Source organism: Molothrus aeneus, chromosome 1 (genome assembly GCF_037042795.1).
Source record: "Molothrus aeneus isolate 106 chromosome 1, BPBGC_Maene_1.0, whole genome shotgun sequence".
Classification (NCBI taxonomy): Eukaryota; Metazoa; Chordata; class Aves; order Passeriformes; family Icteridae; genus Molothrus; species Molothrus aeneus.
The window spans coordinates 124,483,348-124,505,843 of NC_089646.1; the positions used below are offsets into that span (position 1 = coordinate 124,483,348).

The following is a 22,496-nucleotide window of genomic DNA, read 5'->3' on the forward strand; positions in this document are numbered from 1 at the left end:
GTGGGGCATGAATGAAGACTGTCTGTGCACTTTTTTGTGTAGAGGATGAAAACATTTTGTAGTTGGATGAGGTGGAGCTATGCTAGGACTCTGTCAAGTTATCACCAGTGTTGCCTGCTTTTAGTAATAGCAACTCCATGTCCGCCAACTGGATGTGTCATACACATTGCCTTCATTTTTTACAAGTGCTAGCAAATATTTGTCACAGATTTTCACCTTCATGACCTCCTAAATATATTTTGATGGTGTTGGTCCATCAATAATATTTTACAGAGTAGTTTAACAAGGCCAAGTGGAAGGTGCTGCACCTGGGTCAGGGCAACCCCAGGTATCAACACAGGCTGTGGATGAACAGATCAGGAGCAGCCCTGCTGAGAAGGATTGTGGGGTGCTGATGGGTGAGAGGCTGGACATGAACCAGCAAATGGACTTTGACAACTGTTGCTTTTATTTTCATCAAAGCATTTTTACTGTTTCAGTTACAAGTAGTGTAGGTTTCTTCCACTCTTTCACTGAACTTCATCTTCAAAGTGCCCTAATATGGAGTTTGTGGCCTCTCCATTTTAATTCAGAGCTATTTTCTTCCAGGAAAATTAGGTAATAGGAAATCATCTTATTCACTCTATTCTCTCCAAAATTCACAGGGCTTCATTATATTTATGTGTGTAAGCTACCTCATAAAAAATTCCACACTCTCAAAAAGGCCTGCACAAAAATGCAGGCAAATCTATTTACAGAGGAAGCCAACCCAGATGTTGGATCATATTTCTAACTACTAGCTGAGAGCTCTTTGGGAAAATTCACAAAATGATACAACATAAACCACAAAGTCCTATCCAAGTGAAATCCCTAAAATCCTTAGCACAAGATGCCCAAACTTGTCATCTTCAGACTCTGTGAGAAGGAAATCTGAAACAAGGAATGACCTGCAGCCAATAAGGCAGCACACAAGTCAGGAAAAGGGCTCGGGTACATTACCTGGATAGAGGAGAGACTGGCATGAAACTCTAAAGCGAAGTATTTTGGAAAGTGCCAAGCCAGTGCTGAACAAAAGTGGGATCTTTGGAAGAATTCTTTTCTGCCTTTTCCTGTAAAAATACTAAGAGTATTTTTAAATGACTGATTAATGATTTTTTTCCTCTGAGCATTCTCAATCTAAACAGTAGTACTTTCTAACAAATGTGGCCATAATTTTTTGTTATTGTTTTTCTTTTTCTGATTGGAGAACATTCAGAGGACAAAAATAGTATGCTGTATTTCACCACTTTTTATACAGAAACTTTATTCTTGAACAAAAGAAAGTGTTCTTATTAAGCATTTATAAATAGCTTTTATTTCCTGCCTACAAACATTGCATGGAGTTGCTCTTCAACCATTCATCCATCTTGGGTTTCATGCCTAATGTAGAAAAAAAAAATACATGTGTTGGATTTTGTATGTTGGAGCCTTCCGTTGCCTGAGGGCTGGATTTCCTGCTATTGTTTGCCACAGGTGACTGTGTACACTCAATTACCATGCTGAAGATCAGTGCTGTCTGAGGTGCTTTTTGGCCCAGTACTTACAGAGCCAGACTCCAGAGCATGTCCTTTTGTTTGGATTACTAGTGGAAAAATAGAAAATACTCTTTTCATTGAAAGGGTTTTCTTCCTTCACGTTGAAATCAATGTCAGCTTTTTTTATGTGACCTGGGAGTGTCTTGGGAGGCAGATTGTCATGCTGACTGAAGTGGAAAAGAAAAGCAGTGTGCTCAAACAACAAACCAGTCAGTGCAAGGTGCTCTGCTTAAGGGTTCTTTACAAAATGACTTATGAAACAATTTTTCCCTCTGCATCTTGACACTCCATCCTTTTCACCTGTCTGCCACAGCTATCATTCACTTGTGATGATTCAATTGTCATGTTCTAGTTTCCACCTCTATGAATATGACTTGATTGTCCTCAGTGAGTCTGGTTGTGAACATGGCAGAGTAAAAAGCAGTTTGCCTTGCTGTGGATATACAAAGATGGACCAGATCTGCTCAAGATGACAGAACACCAAATGTTGTGCTGATGGGGGAGAGGACATGTCATCTGCCAGATCTAGTCTGCTTTTTTTCCAAATGACCATCACTTCCCAGATGCTGCGATTAGCAGCTACCAGTGGCTGCTTGTTACATTTTTGGATATTCACCCACTTAGATGTCGTAGTTTGGCTGTGCCAGCAAGGGAGTGAACCCCACTGTTGGACAAACCCCAAAAGAAATGGGTTCTGGAAAAATTAAAGGAATCAGTTTTGAAAGGACAAGTGTGCAGCCTCACCTTTGAGAACATTCTCTAGCCCATGGATATTGCTTGTATTGACTTCAGAATCTCTCACAGTTACAACCAGTGATTCCAAAAGGAGCAATTTTTTCTCCATTACTGCTTAGCTGCCACAGAGGAATAAATCTGCCTTCTTAGAGACATGTGTGATACTCTGCTTCCTTGTACCATCAATTCCTTGGGACAGAAACTGTCCTCTCTGTCAGTACAGTTTACCACAAAGGGTGCTAGTCCTGGTTTCATCATACTGTTGCAGTTGGATTACAAATGTCCTTCACATTTAGCCAAAAGATCTGATAACAAATTGTTCTGCTTTCATATTGCTAGCAACAAGAGAACTCCATCAGATAATGCATCCTTTTCAGGAATGGTTGTTTAAATTGTCATCCTGTACTTTTTGTCTTATTAGTGTTGGGGCTAGTCACATCCAAGAGAGAAAATAAGAATATATTTAGAGAAAAAAAATCACACATTTTGATGGAGAAAAGCATATTTTCTATAGAAATTGTAGATGAAGTTCCCCAAAGGATGAAGAACTGTTCTACAGTCTATGGATGGATATCAAATACACAAGAAAAAGAAAACCTAGTGTTATTTTTCATTAATATTGTAGCATATAAGAACTAACAATATATATTGTTGAGTTTTTTTACTTTTCCACAAACTCTTACTGAGCTCAAATTTTTGACAGTTCTTGGGGGGTCTTGTATGACCAAACAGCAGGCAGATGTCATAGAAAATCCTCAGAAGGAAAGACTAAAAATGTGTAGTGATATAGCTTTGCTAAGCCTTCAGGGTTACGTCTTCCCCATCAGTCATTGCACAGGAGCCAATCACAATAATTACTGCATTTTAAGCTCATGGATTTCTTAGGCTAACTAAGGAAAATGAATGGATTGCTTGGGTTAACTAAGGAAAGGATGTTTATGCTCTCTATCGCACATTTAGACTTTAAAGAAGATACTTGAGGTTTTCTGTCCTTTGGCCATGCCCTCTCTTTGTCACAGTGTTTGTAAACAGTAGGAGTACATCAGCTCTGTGTGTGTGTGCTTGTGTGCTGTGAGACGGATGTGTGTGGAAAGCCACGTGAACTGCAAAGGGTAGTGTCATCATTTACAAGTTATTTCCTTTAACGAGTGCTTCTATTCAAATCCAGATGGTGCTTGGAGAATTTTCTGCTATTGAAAAAAGGACTTCCCTTCCTCTTGGCTGTGGTACATCCTTGCACCACACCTGGGAGTGACGTTGGTCACATTTCCATTGCCTGGCTTTGGATCTCAATGTTCCATCATGTGATCACAATGTAGATGCTCAACTCAAGTCCCTGGGGTGATGTTCCCCTTTTCTCTGGGACATAAACATCATACTGTTGTTGAACTCTAACATAATTTCCATGTTTCACCCTTTCCCTGTCTGCTGAAAGTTCTCTCCACAGACTTACCAAGAGAAGAGAAACTCATTGCAAAGACTGCTCTGGAGAATCCTGAGTAATTTCCTGATGAAAGGTCTGAAATGAAACTTGAGAATCTCGTTTCTGTTTTTTGTTGCTACTTTGTGAGTAGAAAAACTGCAGTATTTTTAGAAACAAATGAGGAACAAAGATTTAGAGTTGGTTTTGCTTCCAGTACTTTGAGTGTTTGTCAGATTCATGAAAGTCTCCTCTCCTCATGAGAGCCCAAACTAGGCTATGACAGTACAACAGCATATTTTGTTTAGTCAAGAAGGACTTTCTCATTCCTGGATTCCCACACATTTTCCCAACACTACGATTAAAATTAATTGTAGTATTGGGAAAATTAATAAAATATTAATATTAAATATATAAAAATAATTAATAACAATATGATACAAAATTAAGCTACTTTTGAGTTAGGATAGGAAATCAGCTGGAAAGCAGCCATCAGTACTGCCCAACCACTTAGCCCAAGAAAAAGGACAGGCTGTCAAAGCCACTGAAAGAGCAGGAGGAGAGGCAGCAGCAAACAAGACAGTGCAGGCACGCAGAGGCAAAATCCAGCGCCACGTTTAACCATGTATGCCTGTGTATGATTGGGACCATGCTTTCAAAGCTGAGTGGAAGAAAACAGGTCATCTTCTTTGCTCATCTCAGTAGATGATCTTCAGATATTTTAACAGAATTGATCCTGTTTAGATCACAGTTAACAGAACTGATCCTGTTTGGAGAACACGGATTGAATTACCCAAATGGACGTTGGGGTGTGACACTGGCACACAGTCAGAGATGTGTGAGGGTTTTCATTGCATCACCAGCACACCACCACTCTCCAGCTGTGTAATCCTTGGGGTTCTGACACCAAAGAGAGCTCAGCCACAGACCTGTCAGCCAAAATAGTGGTGAGAGCTACCAAACCTTCAGCTCAGTGAGCTATTACATCAAGTATTAGACAATAACATAAATCCTTTATCAGACACTGTAAAGAAAGCACATTTCTAAGCTGTTATTCATCTCCAAAAGAAGATATTTAAAATAGGTCAGCTAAAGTATTACCTGAAGGTGTTTGCCATTTTCCAAGGACTGTAGTAGGGATGTATTTCAAATATTAATATCCATGGTGGGTTAGGGGAAAATGTCTACACTGCATTCAGGACATCAGAGGTCAGGATTCAAGAGAAGAGGAGTGTTAAATTCAGCAATTCACTTAGATCCAGATCAAGCAGAATACATGTTAAAACTCACTGTGAAACCAGTGCTTGACTGAGGGATAGAAATGTACAGGAACTCATGGCTGAGTCACAGCAGGCAGAACGGGGATATCTGTCTGGGTTTACTGAATTCAGTGGCCCCCACAAAGGTGAGGCTGATGTAGATCTCTGCCTCAGACACAGTCAGCAGCAAGACTGGCCAAAGGGTGCACGTGGCCACACACATGCTACACATACACCTATATGCATGGCCAGCACAGACTGAAACATCCAGCACCCAGACAAACATGGACAGGTTCTGTTCTGTTTCCCTCCCTGCTGACCAGGATGAAGGTGCATAATGGGACATTAAGTTAAACCCTTATGGAAGCAGGTATGGAAAATATTTAAGCAGGTATGGAGTTAGAAGAAGAGGCAGAGAAAAGCTGGTGTGTGTCTGGTAAAAACAGATGTGGGCACAGTGTGCTGTGAGCAGTGTGGGCTGCCAGGAGGAGCAAGCTTCAGCTATAGGCAAAAAGGAGAAAACATGTGCTTTAATCCTCTTGTGTTTATGGCCACTCATCTAAATGCCATGTAGAGGATTTCCTTTGTTTGGTGGTTTGGTTTTTTGTGGCCAAATAGATTCTAAGATGGTGTTTCCCCAGAGCAGGGTGCTGCAAACGGCTGGGGGAACCCTGCCAAATCCCTCCCTCTCTAGCATTCCTGGCTAGGAATGGATGCAGTCAGGCAGCAGAAACTGCACTTTCAGCATGAGTGGGGACACATCCCAGGCCTTTGTCCCTAAGAGGTGAAGTGCTGCAGGTGCACAGGGCGGGATCTCACATGGAGGAAGCCAACTGGCTGTGACTGCTACTGGAGCAGTCAGTGCACATCATGATCAGGGGATACCAATCCACTCAGCCCAGCCTCAACACTGCAGGCCCTTTTTCAGAGAGCTGGTTTTGACTGTGCTAATTGCTATCTTCCATGCTGGATATTTTTCAGGAATTATGTATTCTGCCAGTGGCTGGGGATGGTCCCTCCTCAGTCTGTCTCAATGAACTCTGCCTCCAGAAGGTGCCCAGTAAATACCCAGCAGTAGCTGACAACAGCAGAGGTAACTGAATTCATCTGAGCTGTAAGAAATAAACTTGGCCTTTTCCCTTATCACTTTAACTGTTTTTTAAGATATTAATTCTGAAAGCACAGCCTTACATCAAAAATATAAATCATACTGATGCCCCAGTGTTGCCAACCAGGAGCTGTCAGAGGGGTTACCAGATGGAAGAGCTGTTGTTGACATGGAGTTTGAGAATATCTTCAGTGCAATGTACATCTCCTACCCCAAAGTGCTTATAGGTACCATACAGGCAGATTCTGAGAATTCACAGCTTATGGATTTCAGGGAAGAACTCTGTGCAGAGTACAGTTAAAATTAAGTCCAAAAGGTACAGTCTTCAATTGTTTTCACAGGTCTCTAAGAATAATCTGAAACTAGTATCAAAGAAAAATATAGCAATTCTTTCCTGATTCTAGAAAAACATTGGGAAGATGACACTTCCCAGATCACAGAATATTCTGAACTGGAAAGGACCCACAATGATCACCGAGTTCAACTCTCGAGTGAATGGTCAATACAGGGATTGAATTCACAACCTTGGTCTTATTAGCACCACACTCTGACCAACTGATTTAATCACAATCTGATCCATAACTGTGTCAGGGTGACAAGCATAGATTTTTCAGGAGATACAGTGTCTTCTACTTTGCAAGCACTTCCTCAATTCTGAAACAATGAGAGATTTAAGGTTTCTGAGGTAATTTCATATTTTTTTCCTCTCTCTCTGTTTTCTTTTTTTTCTTTCCTCTCAAACTATCTAACTTCCAGCTGCTTGTATACCTTGGACAAAGGAGTAACTTGGTGCCAGTATATTTCAGGTATAAGCAACTTCAATCTCCTATTTTTTATGCCCAATCAGATAGAAAATGTAAGTAGTAGAATAAAACCAGGAGTGTTGTTTATGCCTTGAGTATTCTACTCTTTTGCTGAAATTCTTGCTCAAATTGCCTCTTCTTCATGTACTGACCTGTTGCCCTGTGAGAACATGTACTTGTGAAGCTGAGGAGAGGTGCACTGAATGATGGCTCTCACAGCAGGTGCTGCAGAGGTGAGTTAGCCTCTTCTGCTCTGACTCCATGACAATTTCAGAGGTGGGGAACAGGAGCTTGGTTCTGTATCCCTGGATGTGACTAAACCATGTGTATGAATAGATAGTTCTATGCATGTGTATATCTACCTTTATTGCACATCTTACCTATCCAAGGAATTTGGTGTGTCAATATAAGTCTTCTGTGCCTTTGACCAGTCTCACTTCTCTGAATCCCTTCTCCCTAGTAATTCCACATTTCCATTTAAAGAATGTTTTTTGGGCCTCATTGCTTTTCTCTGACTTGTCTGCATCAATCCATTCATTTTGGATGGCCTTGCCCAGACCTGAGAATGATCCCAGAAGCTTTAGTAGTGACAAGCAGAGCATGTGGATGACTGCAGCTTGCTGGCTATCCTCTGGACTCTGCATCCTGATAGGATGTTGGTGTTTTTTGGTAAGGCCACATTCACCACTCACTTTCAGTCTGCCATCTGCTGTAAAACCACAGTGTTTGCTCTACCTCTTGCTTGTTCTCCATCTGGTATTTGTGCTTTTGCTCATACTGCTTGGTGCATTTTTTTCCTCTTAAATATCCCTCTGGCTTTTCAAACTACTATCGGGGTTTCTTGGGATCATTTGAATTTGAACCCTGCCCTCTGGTATGCTTGCCTTTTCTCTCAGCTCTGTACACTCCACAAATAGTAACATCATTATTACTGAAAAGATTGAACAGGACTGGGCCAGCACAAATCCATGAGATCCATCCTTCCACTTTGAACTATTAGCTGGTGAAGCATGGCTTTGTGCATCACTTTGTACCCTGTCTGTAGCAGCAGCTTTATCTGGTCTAATTTATAGCATAATTATAGACACAGAATCATAGAATGGTTTGGTGTTGAAGAGACCCTGAAGATCATCCAGTTCCAACACCCTTGCCATGGGCAAGGACACCTTCCACTAGACCAGGTTTCCCAAAACCCCATCCAACCTGGCCTTGAACACTTCCAGGGATGGGGCATCCACAACTTCTCTGGGCAACCTGTTCCAGTGCCTCACCACCCCCGCAGTAAAGAATTTCCTTCTGTTCAATCTGAACCTGTCCTCTTATTTTAAGGCCATATCCCTTTGTCCTCTCACTACAAGCCCTTGCAAAAAGTTCCTCTCCAATGTTCTTGTAGACTTTCTTGTAGGCTGATGGCTTTGGTCATATTGTTACATTTCAGAAGTCAGCAGAGGTGACTACTACAGTTCTTCCATCCACAGGACTTGTCACCTTGTGATAGGAAAATGAGATAGGCTTGAAATGCCTTATCCAAATAGGCCCCCATGCTTTAAAAATATCTTCTTCTTCAACACTACTTTTCTGAAGTCATTAACTTAGACCATAGTGATTGTGCCTGTATTTCACAACATGCTCTCTGTCCAACTGGAGTCAGAGCCAGGATAAACTATTATGATGCTTCTTGATTACACCAAAATCCCCAGAAAAAAGGAAGCACCAGGGAGAGTCTTAATCTTGGTTCCTGTGCTCCTGACCAGAGGGCTCAGTTCCTGTCTGGAAAGCACAGACATTTATGCATCAAACCTTTCATAATCTAACTGCTCTATCTCTTGTTAAATGAAATTAAAACATTTGTGATGACTGAGTAATTAGGGGCCTTGAATGTTATGTCCTACAGTCTCAAATTGCTTTGTAGTCCTTTCTTTTCCCACTGTTTATATGGAGAGGAGATTTGTAAAGGAATTACAATGCATTTACCCCTACAGACCCATAGGACTCAGTAGGCTATAAAGCTCTGAATGCAGTATGGTACAAGAAACAAGAAGGTGGCACAATGCCGTAGAAAGCTGCAAACCTCTGCTAGGAGATTATATAAGAAGACTGGGGGCCCTACCTTCACTGTCTTGCAGATTTTTTCATATCAAATGTGCAGAGCTTCCAAGTAAAACTTAAAGATTTTTTTTAGCTTGGGAAATTCATACTAGGATCTGAGATGAATGAGATTGTTTTTGGCATGTATGAGTATTGTACAGCAGCTAGACACATTACATACCTCCCCTTTCCTGTAATTATGTTTACAGATTTCCAAAGCAACCCTACGTTCTGTCAAGCTTGAAGCAGGCATGTCCCACAGCTCCTCTGTGTCTCCTGATGCAGCTTTAGCTGTGACACCACATCTATGAGCTTGAAAGACAAGATGGATCCTTGCAGTGGTTTTGAGCCCATTGCTGGCACAGGTGCCTCTTGTAGGAATTCTTATCCCCAAGGGAGTGTGACATGGAGCATGTTTAGTTTGAATTAAATAGAAAACCCCTTCTTCTTCCCTCATCTTCTCACAAATAGTATGATTAATACTGGTGATCACATTATAGCAAATATAAAAAAGATTTTAAAATATTTTTATTAATTCTTCACTGAGAAACTGGAAACAAATCCAGTTGTAATGCATTCACCCCACCCTTCCTAATCCCTGAATGATTGCATTTCTTCTAATTTTAGTTTTAAAATTTTTCATAATGTCTGAGGAAAGTTGTTTAAACATTAATTTTCTTCTTGAAAGATAAAAAAAAGCAAACTTTCCTTTGAAAATACTGCATGAATGCTGTCTAACACAGCTTTCCCTCTCTGTAGCATCTCAGGCACAATATTAGTCCCAATGTTGTTGTGCCCTTTAATCCAAATAACATTTTCTTGTGTTTCTCATCTGCAGCAGATGGCCAATATCCAACCACAACATTTTTCATTGAAATGGCGAGGATATGCTCTAATTACCTCCTTAACAAAGACCTTGATTACATCTAAATTCCAGGATTTCTGAAGGCAATTTTTTCATGGTATCAGCCTACTTGTTTCTGAGTGATTATCCCTTCAGCTCTAACTTTCACTCCTTAGTATTCCTGAAAGAAACAGAACATCTTTAATCCAAAACGAAAATTAGGCAAGGTAGCAACGTCTTAAAAGGCACAGTTGAGCAATTTATAAAGAGCACAGTGTTTAGCAGCATAACGCGTTGCTTCTTGGAAAAAATGTGGTAAGCAGCAAGGAGTTCTTATGAAGCACAATTGCTTTAATAACACAGCCCCATCCCCCTCCCCAAATCTTTGCTATTTCTAGAGCTGCCCAGCCACACACTCACTGTCCAGTCAAACTGTCCCAGCAGGTGACAAGGTTTCTGTGTGAAACAACAGCAGGTCTGTACGTTGAGCACCTGGATGTGTATGAATTCACTTTACGGGAATACAGTTGCTCCCAAAATGAACTTCAAAGAGATGGACAAGAGAAGTTGAAAGCTGCATGAGAGCCTATATTCTCTGCTCCACTCGATGTGGAAAAGACTGGGATGCAGGGTCTGGTGTTCTGGGTTTAGCCATACATCACCAGGAGATGTTTTCTATCACACATTGCCAAATTTTGCTCAGTCCAAGAAAACAGCTTTGGTACATGGAGTCCAGATGTGGCTTTCATTTGATTTCAGTGCTCCCCATGGGAGCACAGGCTGAGAGGGGCTCTTGCCATGACAGCTTGCTTCTCCTTCCCCAGCAGATGTCAGAGAGGGCAGAGGCAGGGAATGCTGCCAGACCTGCAGCAGCTGGAGGATGAATACCCCATGCAGGCAATTTCCACCACCTCAGGAGATGCAGGCAAAACAGTGGTGTGACAGAGCCTTACAAACTTACAGAAAGAGGGACCAATGGGAGGGGAATCTGAGTGTGGTATTTTAAACTCAGCCAGGACTTCACTGCCTGGGGTGGGTGCCTGATGAAGCTGATAGCTTTAAATAATGCTATTTATACACAGCATCAGACTGCCAATATTTCTAGGCTAGGCTCATATGCAAGCTAGGAAAATAGCAAATGGATGGTTTGTCAATGTGAAAGTACATTTCAAGTCACAGACATTGTATCTCAGCCTAGATGTTCATTCCAGAAGTATCTGGTCTATATAAAAAGTTTAAGAAAGAAGAAAAACTAATTTACAGTGAGACATGAAGACGACCTTGAGACTATAAAGTTCATATTTCCCCTAAATTCTCCTGGAGACCCCAAAGACTGCTTTACAGACAGCAGTAGCCCAAAGTGCTCCATTTCTATGCTGATTTGTACCACCTGCCCTATTGTTTTAGCCTTCAACACTATCACGCTGCTGCACTTATCCTGTTCTGGAAAGTCTCCAGCTCTCATGACATTTTTATGTGACCTTTGTATAGAGTGAAAGTGCCAAATTGTAGGCTCCTAAACAGCATATCTGTATTTAGTTAGGAATTTAGCTATCATTATTTTAATTCCAAATCTCTGGAAAAATAACTGCAACTAAAGTTTTCTTTAGAAGAGGAAGAGAGAGATAGATTATGTCACAGAAACAGAGATGACAGTAAATAAATAAATGAAGAGTAGGTGAGAAGTCCTTTGTTTTTATTCTGTTACTGTTTCCAGATCTGGAAAAACTGTAGTTTGTACTGAAGTAAACATTTATTTCCTTTGCCTAAGGAAATAAAAAGCTGAAAACTAATATCCTATTGAAAAGGGGATTTTGCATTTAACTTAAGAAGAATTTACAGGTTGCATCAGGAAAAGCCAAGGAAATACAGAGCTTGTTTGCTGCAGTATCTTCTCCCTTGCCTGTGGCTCAGGGGTAGGAGGTGAACTCTGCTTGAAAGGCCCTGGAGAGGTTCCAGCTTCCAAGAGCCAGGCTGGGTGAGCAGCTCCAGCAGCTTCACTGGGATTGTGTTATACTGCAAGGGAAGGGAATGAAGAAACCTCTGAGCAGAAATCCAGATTCACAAGTCCATGTCAGGCAGATTCTGAGCTGTAAGAAATGTCTCTGGCTCTCTGTTAAGACACTAGGAGAATAATCTGGAGGGCCATGTATAATGAGAGTTCACACTGTATGACTGTTCTTATGGAAGCCTGGTAAAATGTCTTCGCTCAAAATACGTGATTAGATTCTGTTTGCAAAAGATGATACACGAGGCATCATTCTGCCTCCATTCCTTGTTACAATCACTGAGGACTTGGAGTCACAGAAACTGACACTCATAGGGGTGAATTTTAATGGTAAGGTTAAAGATGGGGCATTTGTCCCTTCATCAAACATAGAGACCAGGATAAATTTTTCCTTAAAACTGCTGTCCATAAATCCCACAGCTTTCTCTCACTGCTCTTATTTTCTAGGATTCATCCTGTTTGCCTTCTGGCAGCTGCCTGCAGTTAGACTGCATCTACATAAAAATGTATCCAAAGCTGGGCCCAGATTCTGGCGTTTCCAGTGGTGGGTAGAGAAGAAAGATGACCTTTGTATCTTTCATTTGCATATGATATCCATCTCCTCACTCTCTGCTTGGCTAAACCAGTTTAGATTCTGATGTTCAGGATCTGTCTTAACCTTGAGAACTTGTGTTCTTGCCTGTAAAACCAGTAGGCAAAGGTTCATATCAGCTCTGCTGCTCTTAACGAGCCAAGATAAACACATAAGCCTCTCACAGTTTCTTTAATGCCACAGAGGAGGTGGGAGCTCTGTGTGATGGCACAGAGGCAGTGACACAAGATGAAATGTGTTTAGTGTGAATGTGGCAGTGATACTGTCCACTGGCCGGTGTAGGCAAGTATTAATAACCCGCCACAGTGCTTTTTGGTTAAATATCTTTCCAGAAGTTTAAGTTTGTTTTTTCTGGTTTTTTCCTTAAATAAAAGCAGAGTAAGAGAAGTGGAAGGAATGTATAGCAGCTGCTCAGTTAGGCTTGACAGCAAACTACCCAATGCAACTCCTCTGTGTGCTTAATGTTGAGCATACATTTAAATACTGTGCTGGAAGTAGGCTTGATTGCTGAGCACTTTATAAATGAAGCCCTCTAGCCTTAAGGCTTCTGGAGTTCTTTCACACCTGCTCCACACTTTGTTTCATGGGTTTATCTGCTCTTTTGGCAGACAAATATGGAATACATTCCATTTTTTTCCCTCCAGTATCTGTTTTCTTCCAAATAAATGCCAGTATATAAATCCTGGTACTAAAAGACATACAAGCTTTTTGAGATTAGTATGAAACAATGATGTGCTAAGACTATAAGGCTACAATGACATATCATACTGAAAGTCAAAAATTCTGGTGGTAAAGATAATTTTCCCTATAGGAGCTATTCAGCAATAAAATCTTTTGTGGGAAAAGAATATTGAGTCCAGGAGATTTTTTTTTTTTTTTACCCATATCAAAGAAGCAGTGTTAGCCCTCTCTCAGATATGGATTGCTTGTGTTTCACCATTTTACTCAGAAATAGTCTGACCTTTTGTACAGACACTATCAACAGAAAAGATAGCACCAGTCTAGAAGTAAATGCAAATCATTCATGTGGAGCCAAACACTCTATTTTCTGTGTTGAGAAGCTTTTATTGGATCACCACAACATATTGGATTAGTTACACTATGGCTCTGAAATACCACATTATGGTGTAGTCATTTTCCCAATAAAAGGAAATAAAATAAAGAAGCACAGTGCATGAGGCTTTGGTCACTGAACTAAGCCGAGGTTTTAGAGCCAGTTCTGGTCCGGTGCACAGAGGGAACTTCTTCACACTCTTTCATAAACTCTGGTGCAGACAACCCCTTTCATGGCATATTCCTAAGGCATAAAGGAAAATATTAATATAAACCTTTTGCTGACAGCAGTTGTGTCTGCTGCAGTAACCTCTGAAGTCAATGAAAATACAGATGTCATGTTTTTAGAGCAAACAGCAAAGTTATTTTTATATTGCAAATAGAGCTGTTTCTATTTTAACAGCTTTAAACTTCATTAAGTGACATTTAGTGACAAAAAGATTGCAAAATTAGGCTCAGCTTCCGCAAACAAATTTACTTTCCTTGGTATTATTGCTGGCTTGTCAGAAATGTTAGCCTCACCTCCCCTAGTTTTTATATCATGGCCCACCAACGCTTTAAATTTTCAAAGTAGTAATGGTTTGGTTTTTTTTTGTGTAGAAGCAGAAGTAGCCTGGGTATCTCAAAGGTCAAGCTACAGGTCCAAAAAATCTTTGCTCCTCTGAGTCACAAAATATTTCTCTTGACCCTGTCACCCCTCTCACCCTCAGCCTTCAGTGGCTGCTGTTTACTCACAGTCACAGGATGCATGCAACAAAGGCAACAGGATGCTAAAAAAATACTTCCTTGGTCTGCAAAAGAGGAGGAGTCCTCCACAACCCTCTCTGAGGCAAGGGGCAGGCAGCAGGACACTGACAGAAGAGGCACTTTACCTCTCTGTTTTATGAAGAGGGTTTAGTAATTAGAAAATCTTACACAGAAATGCTGCCATGTGGAGATGCAAAAACAAATCAACCTTCCTACATAAAGTGAGGTTTCAGGAGAGCTGGAGATGGACTTTTTTCAGGGCTGTGCAGGGGCAGGACAAGGGGGAATGGCTTTAAACTGAGAGAGGGGAGGTTTGGATTAGATATTAGGAAGAAATTCTTTACTGTGAGGGTAATGAGGCACTGGAAGAGGTTTCCCAGAGAAGTTGTGGATGCCCCATCCCTGGAAACATTTAAGATCAGACTGGATGGGGTTTTGGGTAACCTGGTCCAGTGAAAGCTGTTCTTGTTCGTGACAGTGGGTTGGAACTAGATGATCTCTAAGGTTCCTTTCAACCCAAACCATTCTATGATTCTATGTAAGAGAGCTTAAAACAAAAGACAGTCAGCTAACATGTAAAAGTGTAATGCTGCTGACTTCAAGCAAGTTGCCAAAATTAGTTTGACTCCAATATTTAAAAAAATTATTGAACAAAGTGAAATCTTAATTTTGATAGTGACCCTTACAACTAGGGTCCCTAAAATGTTTTATCTCCCTGGCTTGGCCAAGATAGTGAAAAGGAATGAGCTGTTTCAGGGACAGCAGTACCCTGCTTATAAACTTTTTTTTCTATTTCACAGGTTTCTGTTATTTTTAAACCTTATTCCTTTTAAGAACAATAATGCTGAGAGTAGTAAGTATGCTGTCAACTTATGGCAGCTCTGAGATTAGTAAAGACAAGTTGCTGTATTCAACAACATTTATTTCTTTCCAGCTGTTTTCTAAGCTTAGTTCCATTTTTCTCTCCTTTAATTTGTTTCATTATTCAAAGAGTAAGCCAAAATTGATAGTCTGTTTAGACAGAAACGTACTGAAGGCTGTATTCTACTGACATTTAGAAGCATACAAGGAATGTGAACTTACCACCACCATCTTCCCATCAACAAGTCTTCTCTTTATTGTGGTCTCTTTGCCATTCCACTTCTGCACTTGCACCAATGACCCTTTCTCCAAGGTTACAACACTCTGCAAATTCCAAGAGAAGAGTTTCAGACTGCAGGCTGAGCTTTGCAGTTTAGAGCAGCAATTCACATTGCATTCAGCAAGATATGCACTCGGGCATAATGGCATGCTCACTGACATTATATTCAGCACTATACTGTGTCTTCTTTCAGTGCTTTATTTCAATAGTTTGGAAAACTCAAGGTGCACTAAGGGAGTAGGTAAAATTTCCCCTGGTGTTCTTCTACGAGATGTTCAGACCACTCAGAAATCATCAGCCCACTTACCTTGACTTTCCGGTCATCTGCTGTTGTTTCATCAAACTGCTGGCCCAGTTTGAAGGAGATGGTTGTATTTTTGAAGGTGCTTTCAGTTCTGATGGTCACTATGTCCCCTTTCATACTGATGATCACATCAGGCCTTGCCAGGCCACCTAGTTTCCGGGCAGCTAACCCCACTCCTGGAAATCAGAAACAAAAAAAATCATTATATTCCAGAAGCAAGAAACTCAGTATCCTCTCATGATCCTTCAGTGGAAGAATAAGGAAGAGTTTCTGCTTGAATACTTCAATGCCTGATTTAGATGAAACACTCGTTCCTTAGATGAGACACTACTGAGACAGAGGTAGGAATGGGAACCTCAGTGTCCAGGGGCTGAGGCAGCCCCAGCTCATGAGAGTGCACCTTCAGCAGGAAGTAAAGATATACACAATTATAGAGCTGTGCACATTTAGCTAAGAAGAAACATGGTTGGTTACAAATCTGCATTAATTAAATATAGGTAGAATAAGTAGAAAAACTAAGAGGAAGAGTCTGGTTCTCATAAAAAATTGTAAAAATCCTTTAAAAAAATCCTTGACAAATCTGAGAATTTGTACCTTTGTTAATAGCTGCAAGGAAGAAACTGGACACTGAATTGCCAATATGCTGGTGTTTGTTCATTAAAACATACTGAAGACTGGGTAATTCCTAAGTTGTTATTAACATCCTTTAAGGATCCTGGCATCTAAACCTTGGTGAGAAGTACAAATATGAAATATAAAAAACATCGAGGTATAAGGGCTGAGAGCTGCAAAGAGCTTCCAGGAAAATCCCATACCAAAAGCCTTTTGTATTTGCCTAGTCCTTTCCAGTCCAGTTCATTGTCTACAGGCTGTGAGGTTTGGGGCAAGTAGGAACGAAGCCATTGGTGATGTATCACTGCTTCATAAGAGCAGAAAAGGGATAGCTGCAGTTAGTGCCTTTGTTAATGCTATGCCACACTCAGATGAAAAGATCTGTAAAAAAGGGTATAAAGTTATCCAAAAAGTAAAACTGTTTGCAATAATTATTCCATACTAAGCAATTCTGTTCAGATGTTCAGAAAAATATCTGCAGCTGGACTGTCCTCCCACATTCACCCTGGCTAATTAATTAACTTCAATTCTTTTGTTATTTAGTCTAACATTTCAAATAAAAGGAATCAGTGAATCATTTATAGAGCACAAGCAATGCAGTAGCTGACTGCTTGTGCACTTGGCATACAGGAATGAAGCCAGCATTAAAATGAAAAACAATGCTTAATTTGTTACGTTCCTGGCATTCTTCAGTAACAGACAGATTCATTCACAGTATTTAGATGTCTGAAACTACAGTGTCATGAGACATCAGCTCCATTATATATTGTGAATTATCATAAGTCACAAGTTTAATAGTGCAATCAAGAGGAAACAAAAAAAAATCTGTATCCCCATAGATTACTCTCAGGACAGAAAAACATATTAGATTGATTCATATCAGGCAGAAGTAAATTTATAGTACTAATTCATCACCTACCTTTTTCAATTTGGATGCTAAAGAAAAGAAATTAAATTATATTAGAAGAGTAATTAAGAGCTTTTTTGGCAAGAAAGAAGGCAGCATCCATGAGCAGAGCCTTCCCAAACTTACTAACTAACTAACAAAAAATTTACTAACAAAAAAGAAAAACAAACAAACAAACCCAGAACATTTCTCACCCAATTCTTTCATATAGTCATCAAAATTTTCGCTGGAGATGAGTTTCCAGGTTCCCACAAATCGGTTACACATCGTTCAGGCTTTGTGAGGCACTGGTCCTGCAGAGAGAGGCAGTGGCCACAGCAGCTCTTGGTGGCAGTCAGAGATTGTGAGCCCCAGTGAGATTTAGTGGTCTCCCTTTAAAGAGGTCCCGTGCCTGTGGCAGTGGGGGTTGGCCAATAGGGGAGGCAGTACCAGGGCGAGACAATGTGCACCTTGTGCAGGGCAGCCGTGCCAGCAGCAAGGCTCTGGGTGACGCTGCCTTGGCTCCTTCACTGAGCACACCAGGACACCAGGGGCGCCTGGGGGTGGGGATGGGATGGGATGGGGATGGGATGGGATGTTACCACTGCACCTGCAGAGAGGTCAGGGCACACTGCAGGGGGGTGTCAGCAGCACAGAGACAAGTACAGGAGCACTGCCTCCCTACAAAACCCAGCTCCCACTGTCCTCCCAATACTATTGTCCTGCAGTCACTATAGAGAACAGAAATCTATAACAACCATCTCATCCTACTGCCTGACCAACCCAGGGCTGACCAAAACTTACGGCATGTTGTTAAGCCATTGTCCAAATGACTCTTAAACACTGACTGGCCTGGGGTTTGACCACCTCTCTAGGAAGCCTGTTTCAGTGTATGACCAGTGTCTCACTAAAGAAGTGCTTCCTAATGACAGATCTGAACCTCCCTTGACACAGCTTTGAACCATTCCCAAACATCCTATCCCTGGACACCAGGGAGAAGAGATCAGCACCTTCCCCTCCACTTCCCCTCCTCAGGAGGCTGTAGGGTGTTACCACTATTGTCACCTCTGAGCTAGTCAGATAAATCAAAGCCATGTGGATTGTGCGAAGGAACTGACAAGAAGATGATGTACAAAATGGTTTGTTGGGTGTTTTTCTTACTTTCATGATCCATCCTGGAAAAGGTCTGTATTTTTTATCATTTAAAGGCAGAACTGTGTTATCCTGTTCTGTTTTCTCCCTTTCCATCAGAGAAATGATCCCAAGCTGTGGGTTCTTCCCTGCCCATATCCCAGACAGGATCACAAGAAGAAGAAGAAGCAGACAATACTTGCTGGCTCCCTTTTATAACCTGGCATATTCAGAAGAACAGTGCATCAGTGGAGATCAGCTCTCGTGCCTGACAGGTGGACAGCAGAAAAGAGGCTGAGTCATTAAAGTTCTTATTCTTAGTTTAAAGTCACGTGGTGAGAGGCAAGAAGCTTTGCTGACTTGACAGGGGACATATTCTGTTTCCTTTTTTCCTTCTGCACATGGGTAGTTAATCTGTCATAAAGTAAAGGGAAGATTTAAGCCAGCAGAATAATATAAGGCATTGCATTCAAATGTGTCCTACTATTGTCAGATTTCCTCAGGTTTCCCGGCTTCCATGAAGAAATGCCACAATCTCCTTGGGTCTGTGCACTGTTTATACTAGGGAGCCCTGATCTGGACTCAGCATTCCAGCTGTGGCCAGCTGAGTGCAGAATAGAAGGGAAGGAAAATCTCCTTCAACCTCACACACTCCTAATGCAGCCCAGGACATCACTCACCCTTTGCTGCCAACGCATGTTCCTGTTTCATATTCAGCTTGGTGTACACCAGGGCCACCAGAATATTTTCTGCCATGCTAAAATTGAAAGATTGAAAGATTGAAAGATTAGAGTTTTCAACATTTAAAACTGGATTTTTGTTTTGTTTTGTTTTGTTTTGTTTTAATCCACGTTTTGAACTATTGTCTAACGGTTAGTAAAAAACAGACACAAAGAAATCATAAACCACATGTGTATGTGATAGGCAGGAATTTAAAGCTTTGTAACTAAAGACACCTCAACTATTTAGTACAAGACCACATCAGATGTAATTCTGTCCTTCCTCTTCCTAAACTATCTTCCTGGGGAAAATTATTGCTTGGTACATGCAAAGATTAGAGGCTTCTTTCCAACTTGGGTGAACAATAGCTACCTGTTTGTCTTTTTTGTATAACTGTAATTTCTGGGTTATGGCAACCTATGAAGGCTCTTCAGATCTACATTTTAAAGGCAGAGATACTGGGATCATAGGTTGTGGGACCAAATTTCTTGTGTTTAGAGTTGAAAGAATGAGATGGAAATGGTGGCGTGCCAAGGAAGGTGAGGTCTAGGTCCTGATTGAAAGCTGTCATAAGTAAGAAGGGGAACACACTGGAACAGGCAATTAATAGAGTCTGAGGAGTGAAATGTTGTAGTCTGTGATTTACATGGTGGTTGTGGGAAATAAGAAGGTCCTCAGTCACAGATTTTGGTGGCATATGCCACATGTTTTTAAACCCTTCAATAATAACATCAGCAGGGGAAGCTGAAAAGAGCTTCCCTTGCTGCACAGGTCTAATGACAGCTCAGTGTGGGGAGCAAAAGTCTGGAGTGATTAAAAATATAATCACAGAAAAGAACTCTTTCTCCCCCACAATAGGAAGCAGGTGCTGTATCTGTAATAAGTAAGTAAATGTCAGTCTTTGAAGGTGTTGTCCACACAAAACTCTTCTAAAGCAGAGATGAATAATATCACATTTTGTATAAAGAATAGCTAGGTCTTTTTTCCCATCTCTGAAAATGAGAAAACTACTTCTAAATGAAACTATCCATTTTTTATCTGAAAATGAGAAAACTACTTCTAAATGAAACTATCCATTATTGCTCAAGAAAAAATATGAAAATATGCTACCGTTGCTCCTCAGGCATTCTTTGTTCTTTTATTTAATTGTCTTATCCACATAAAGACACTTTAACAAGACAAGGCTGGTGCCTTTGGGAATAAAAGATGATTGGGATGTTGTAAAATTAGGCCCAAAGAATTTCAAGAAGAGCAACTTAGTCAGAATAGAACAGCTACACTGCAGTACCAGTAACCTTAAGAACAAAAGTAACAGAGAATTTATTCAGACAAAACCCCAGTCTTAAGCAGTCTCAAACAATGTTGACATTGCTACCATCTATCTCTTTGTCACCAAGAAAAAAACAGTACTTTCATTTAAAGGACTTGCAGTTTAGAAAGAACAAGAGCAGGGAATTATATCTCAGTGGAAATAATTGTGGAAACCAATCTTTTCTTGGAGTTTAAAGCAGAAAAAAGCATCAAGGATTGTGAGTACATATGATAAGGGAGAGCCTTGATTCCCTTGTTTTGCTTATAGTTCATGTAAAACAGGATTTAAAACATTGAACTTGGAGATTATGAAGAAATGCAAGAGATAAAGGTAAAAATTGATAGAAATAGAGAACTAAGAATCCAGAGATTAATTAGAGATAAAGATAACATTTAAAGAAATAAAGAAAGTAAACATATGAATTCATTTAAAGGAAATATGATCTAGACAAATCCAAGGCCCAAGAAGTCTAAATAGATTCCCAGGGGAGCAATGAAGAAAACAGAAATAGAAGGGGAGAACAGAGGTCAAAGAGGGACTTGCTGTGAGGACACCAAGGATGTTTTAGCATTGACTCTATGAAGCTGAGGGATCAACTATGAACATGGGGCCAGCAGCCTCTCTTTTCCCTGTAGCTACATTGGAGGGTGCAGAGAGCTTCTTGTCCCTTAGCTGGAGCATCCTACAAAACCCGACTGGGACAGCTGGGCGGGGGGAACGAGTCCAGACTGCACTGCACACACAGGGCTTGACTGGCCAGGACACAGAAGTCCTTCCAGCTCTTTCCAATGGAAATAAATAGTTAAAAGAAAAAGAGAAAAACAATTGATAGATCGATGATCAGATAAGCCTTTCTTCATCTTTCTCCTGAATTGCCAAAAATCTGTGGGTGTGAGTTGCCCTTCCCTTTTGTTGTCCAAGAAACCTGTAAAGGAGTAGCGGGTGAATGTGGAGAGGGGCAGAGATCTCCTCCTTACAGCATTCAAGGTGCCTGCTGTGATAAGTGTGCTGCCCATGGGTTTGTAGGGGTTCAGTAGGATCCTTCTTTGGCAGAAAGGAGTGCTCTGGGGTGGTTACTGGCTTTTGGACAATAGTTCCGCATGACAGAAGAGAGAGGGAGACCTGTGCTGCTCTCCAGGGAAGGACAAGACACTGATCTGACTTTAGCCCTTAGAAATGTGTGTCCCACCTCCATCTGGGTCTGAGAGCACACACCTTTTCCTGACAGAGAGGAATCACCTCCATTTATTCAAGCAGCCACTAGACTGCTGCTGTGTTCAGACAATAAATTTTGTCCTTCTTCAGAGACTAAATTCCAAACATGTTCATATTCTGAGAAAAGCATCACTAATACTTCCTTATGATGCTATCCCTGTTCAGGTTTATAGACAGAATGTTACTTTATTGAAATTTCCAAAAATAGAATTTTAAAGTGTCTTGATTAATTCACAAAGTTCAAAGTCATTCACCAGGTAAGAAAATAAAGGGTGATGCTTTTAGAAGAGATTACCCTTTGCTGAAATAGTAGGCTGTGAATGTTACAATTGTAACTGCTGGCTGCTTTCAGCATGTAAGATTTCTGGAAAATAAAATCTGCTATATTAATATCAAAATATTGGAACTTTTACCTCTGACAGAGTATTTCCAAATCTGTGGATGATGGACTCCTATGGGCTGATATTTAATGTCTATATGTAGTTTATTTAAATCAATCTCTCTGCTTCTTATAAACATCACTCTCATGTAGATTTTCTACCGCTAAAGTGTAGTTGTATCCTAACTCTTATAAATAATTTTGGTTTTGTTAAGTGCTAAGTAGATTTAGTAGTATATATATGGAGTAGTAGATATGGAGTAGTAGATATATGGAGTTGTGTATATATATACTCTGAAGCATTCCTCCATCCCATATGCAGCTGCTGTTCTCTAAATTGGTGAGATTTCACAAGCAATGAAGCCAAGGTTAAAACGCAGGAGTTTTTTGTTCATGGTTATCTAAACATTTTCTGCAGAATTTACTGATAGTCTTTGGCATCACTTCTAAATGACTCCTCAGCTCATGTACAATGCAAAAGTCCTTCCATTTCCCTATCCTGTTGTATAAATAGTGCAAAAACTTGGAAACAACCCGAGTAATTCAGTGGAAAGTTCAAGTGTATGAGAGGTCTCTTTTGCTAGCA

At 40.7% G+C, this 22,496-nt stretch overlaps 1 protein-coding gene across 1 annotated transcript; it reads right to left on the reverse strand.

Moving 5' to 3' along the window:
* Window positions 1-13,454: 13,454 nt before the first annotated feature.
* LOC136554957 (myelin P2 protein-like) lies at window positions 13,455-17,506 on the reverse strand. Its single transcript, XM_066547368.1, has 4 exons — window positions 17,369-17,506; window positions 15,659-15,831; window positions 15,294-15,395; window positions 13,455-13,707 (listed from the first exon to the last, which is right to left on the reverse strand). The coding sequence occupies exons 1-4, from the start codon at window positions 17,439-17,441 to the stop codon at window positions 13,657-13,659; spliced, it is 399 nt and encodes a 132-aa protein (XP_066403465.1). The 5' UTR covers window positions 17,442-17,506; the 3' UTR covers window positions 13,455-13,656.
* Between the last annotated feature and the right edge of the window lie 4,990 nt (window positions 17,507-22,496).

Coding starts and splice junctions, on each gene's coding strand:
- LOC136554957 (XM_066547368.1), bottom strand. CDS start 17,441: ATGTGTAACCGATTTGTGGGAACCTGGAAACTCATCTCCAGCGAAAAT. Junction 15,396..15,658: donor CAGATGACCGGAAAGTCAAG/GTAAGTGGGCTG, acceptor TGGAATTTGCAG/AGTGTTGTAACCTTGGAGAA. Junction 13,708..15,293: donor TTGATGGGAAGATGGTGGTG/GTAAGTTCACAT, acceptor TTTATGCCTTAG/GAATATGCCATGAAAGGGGT.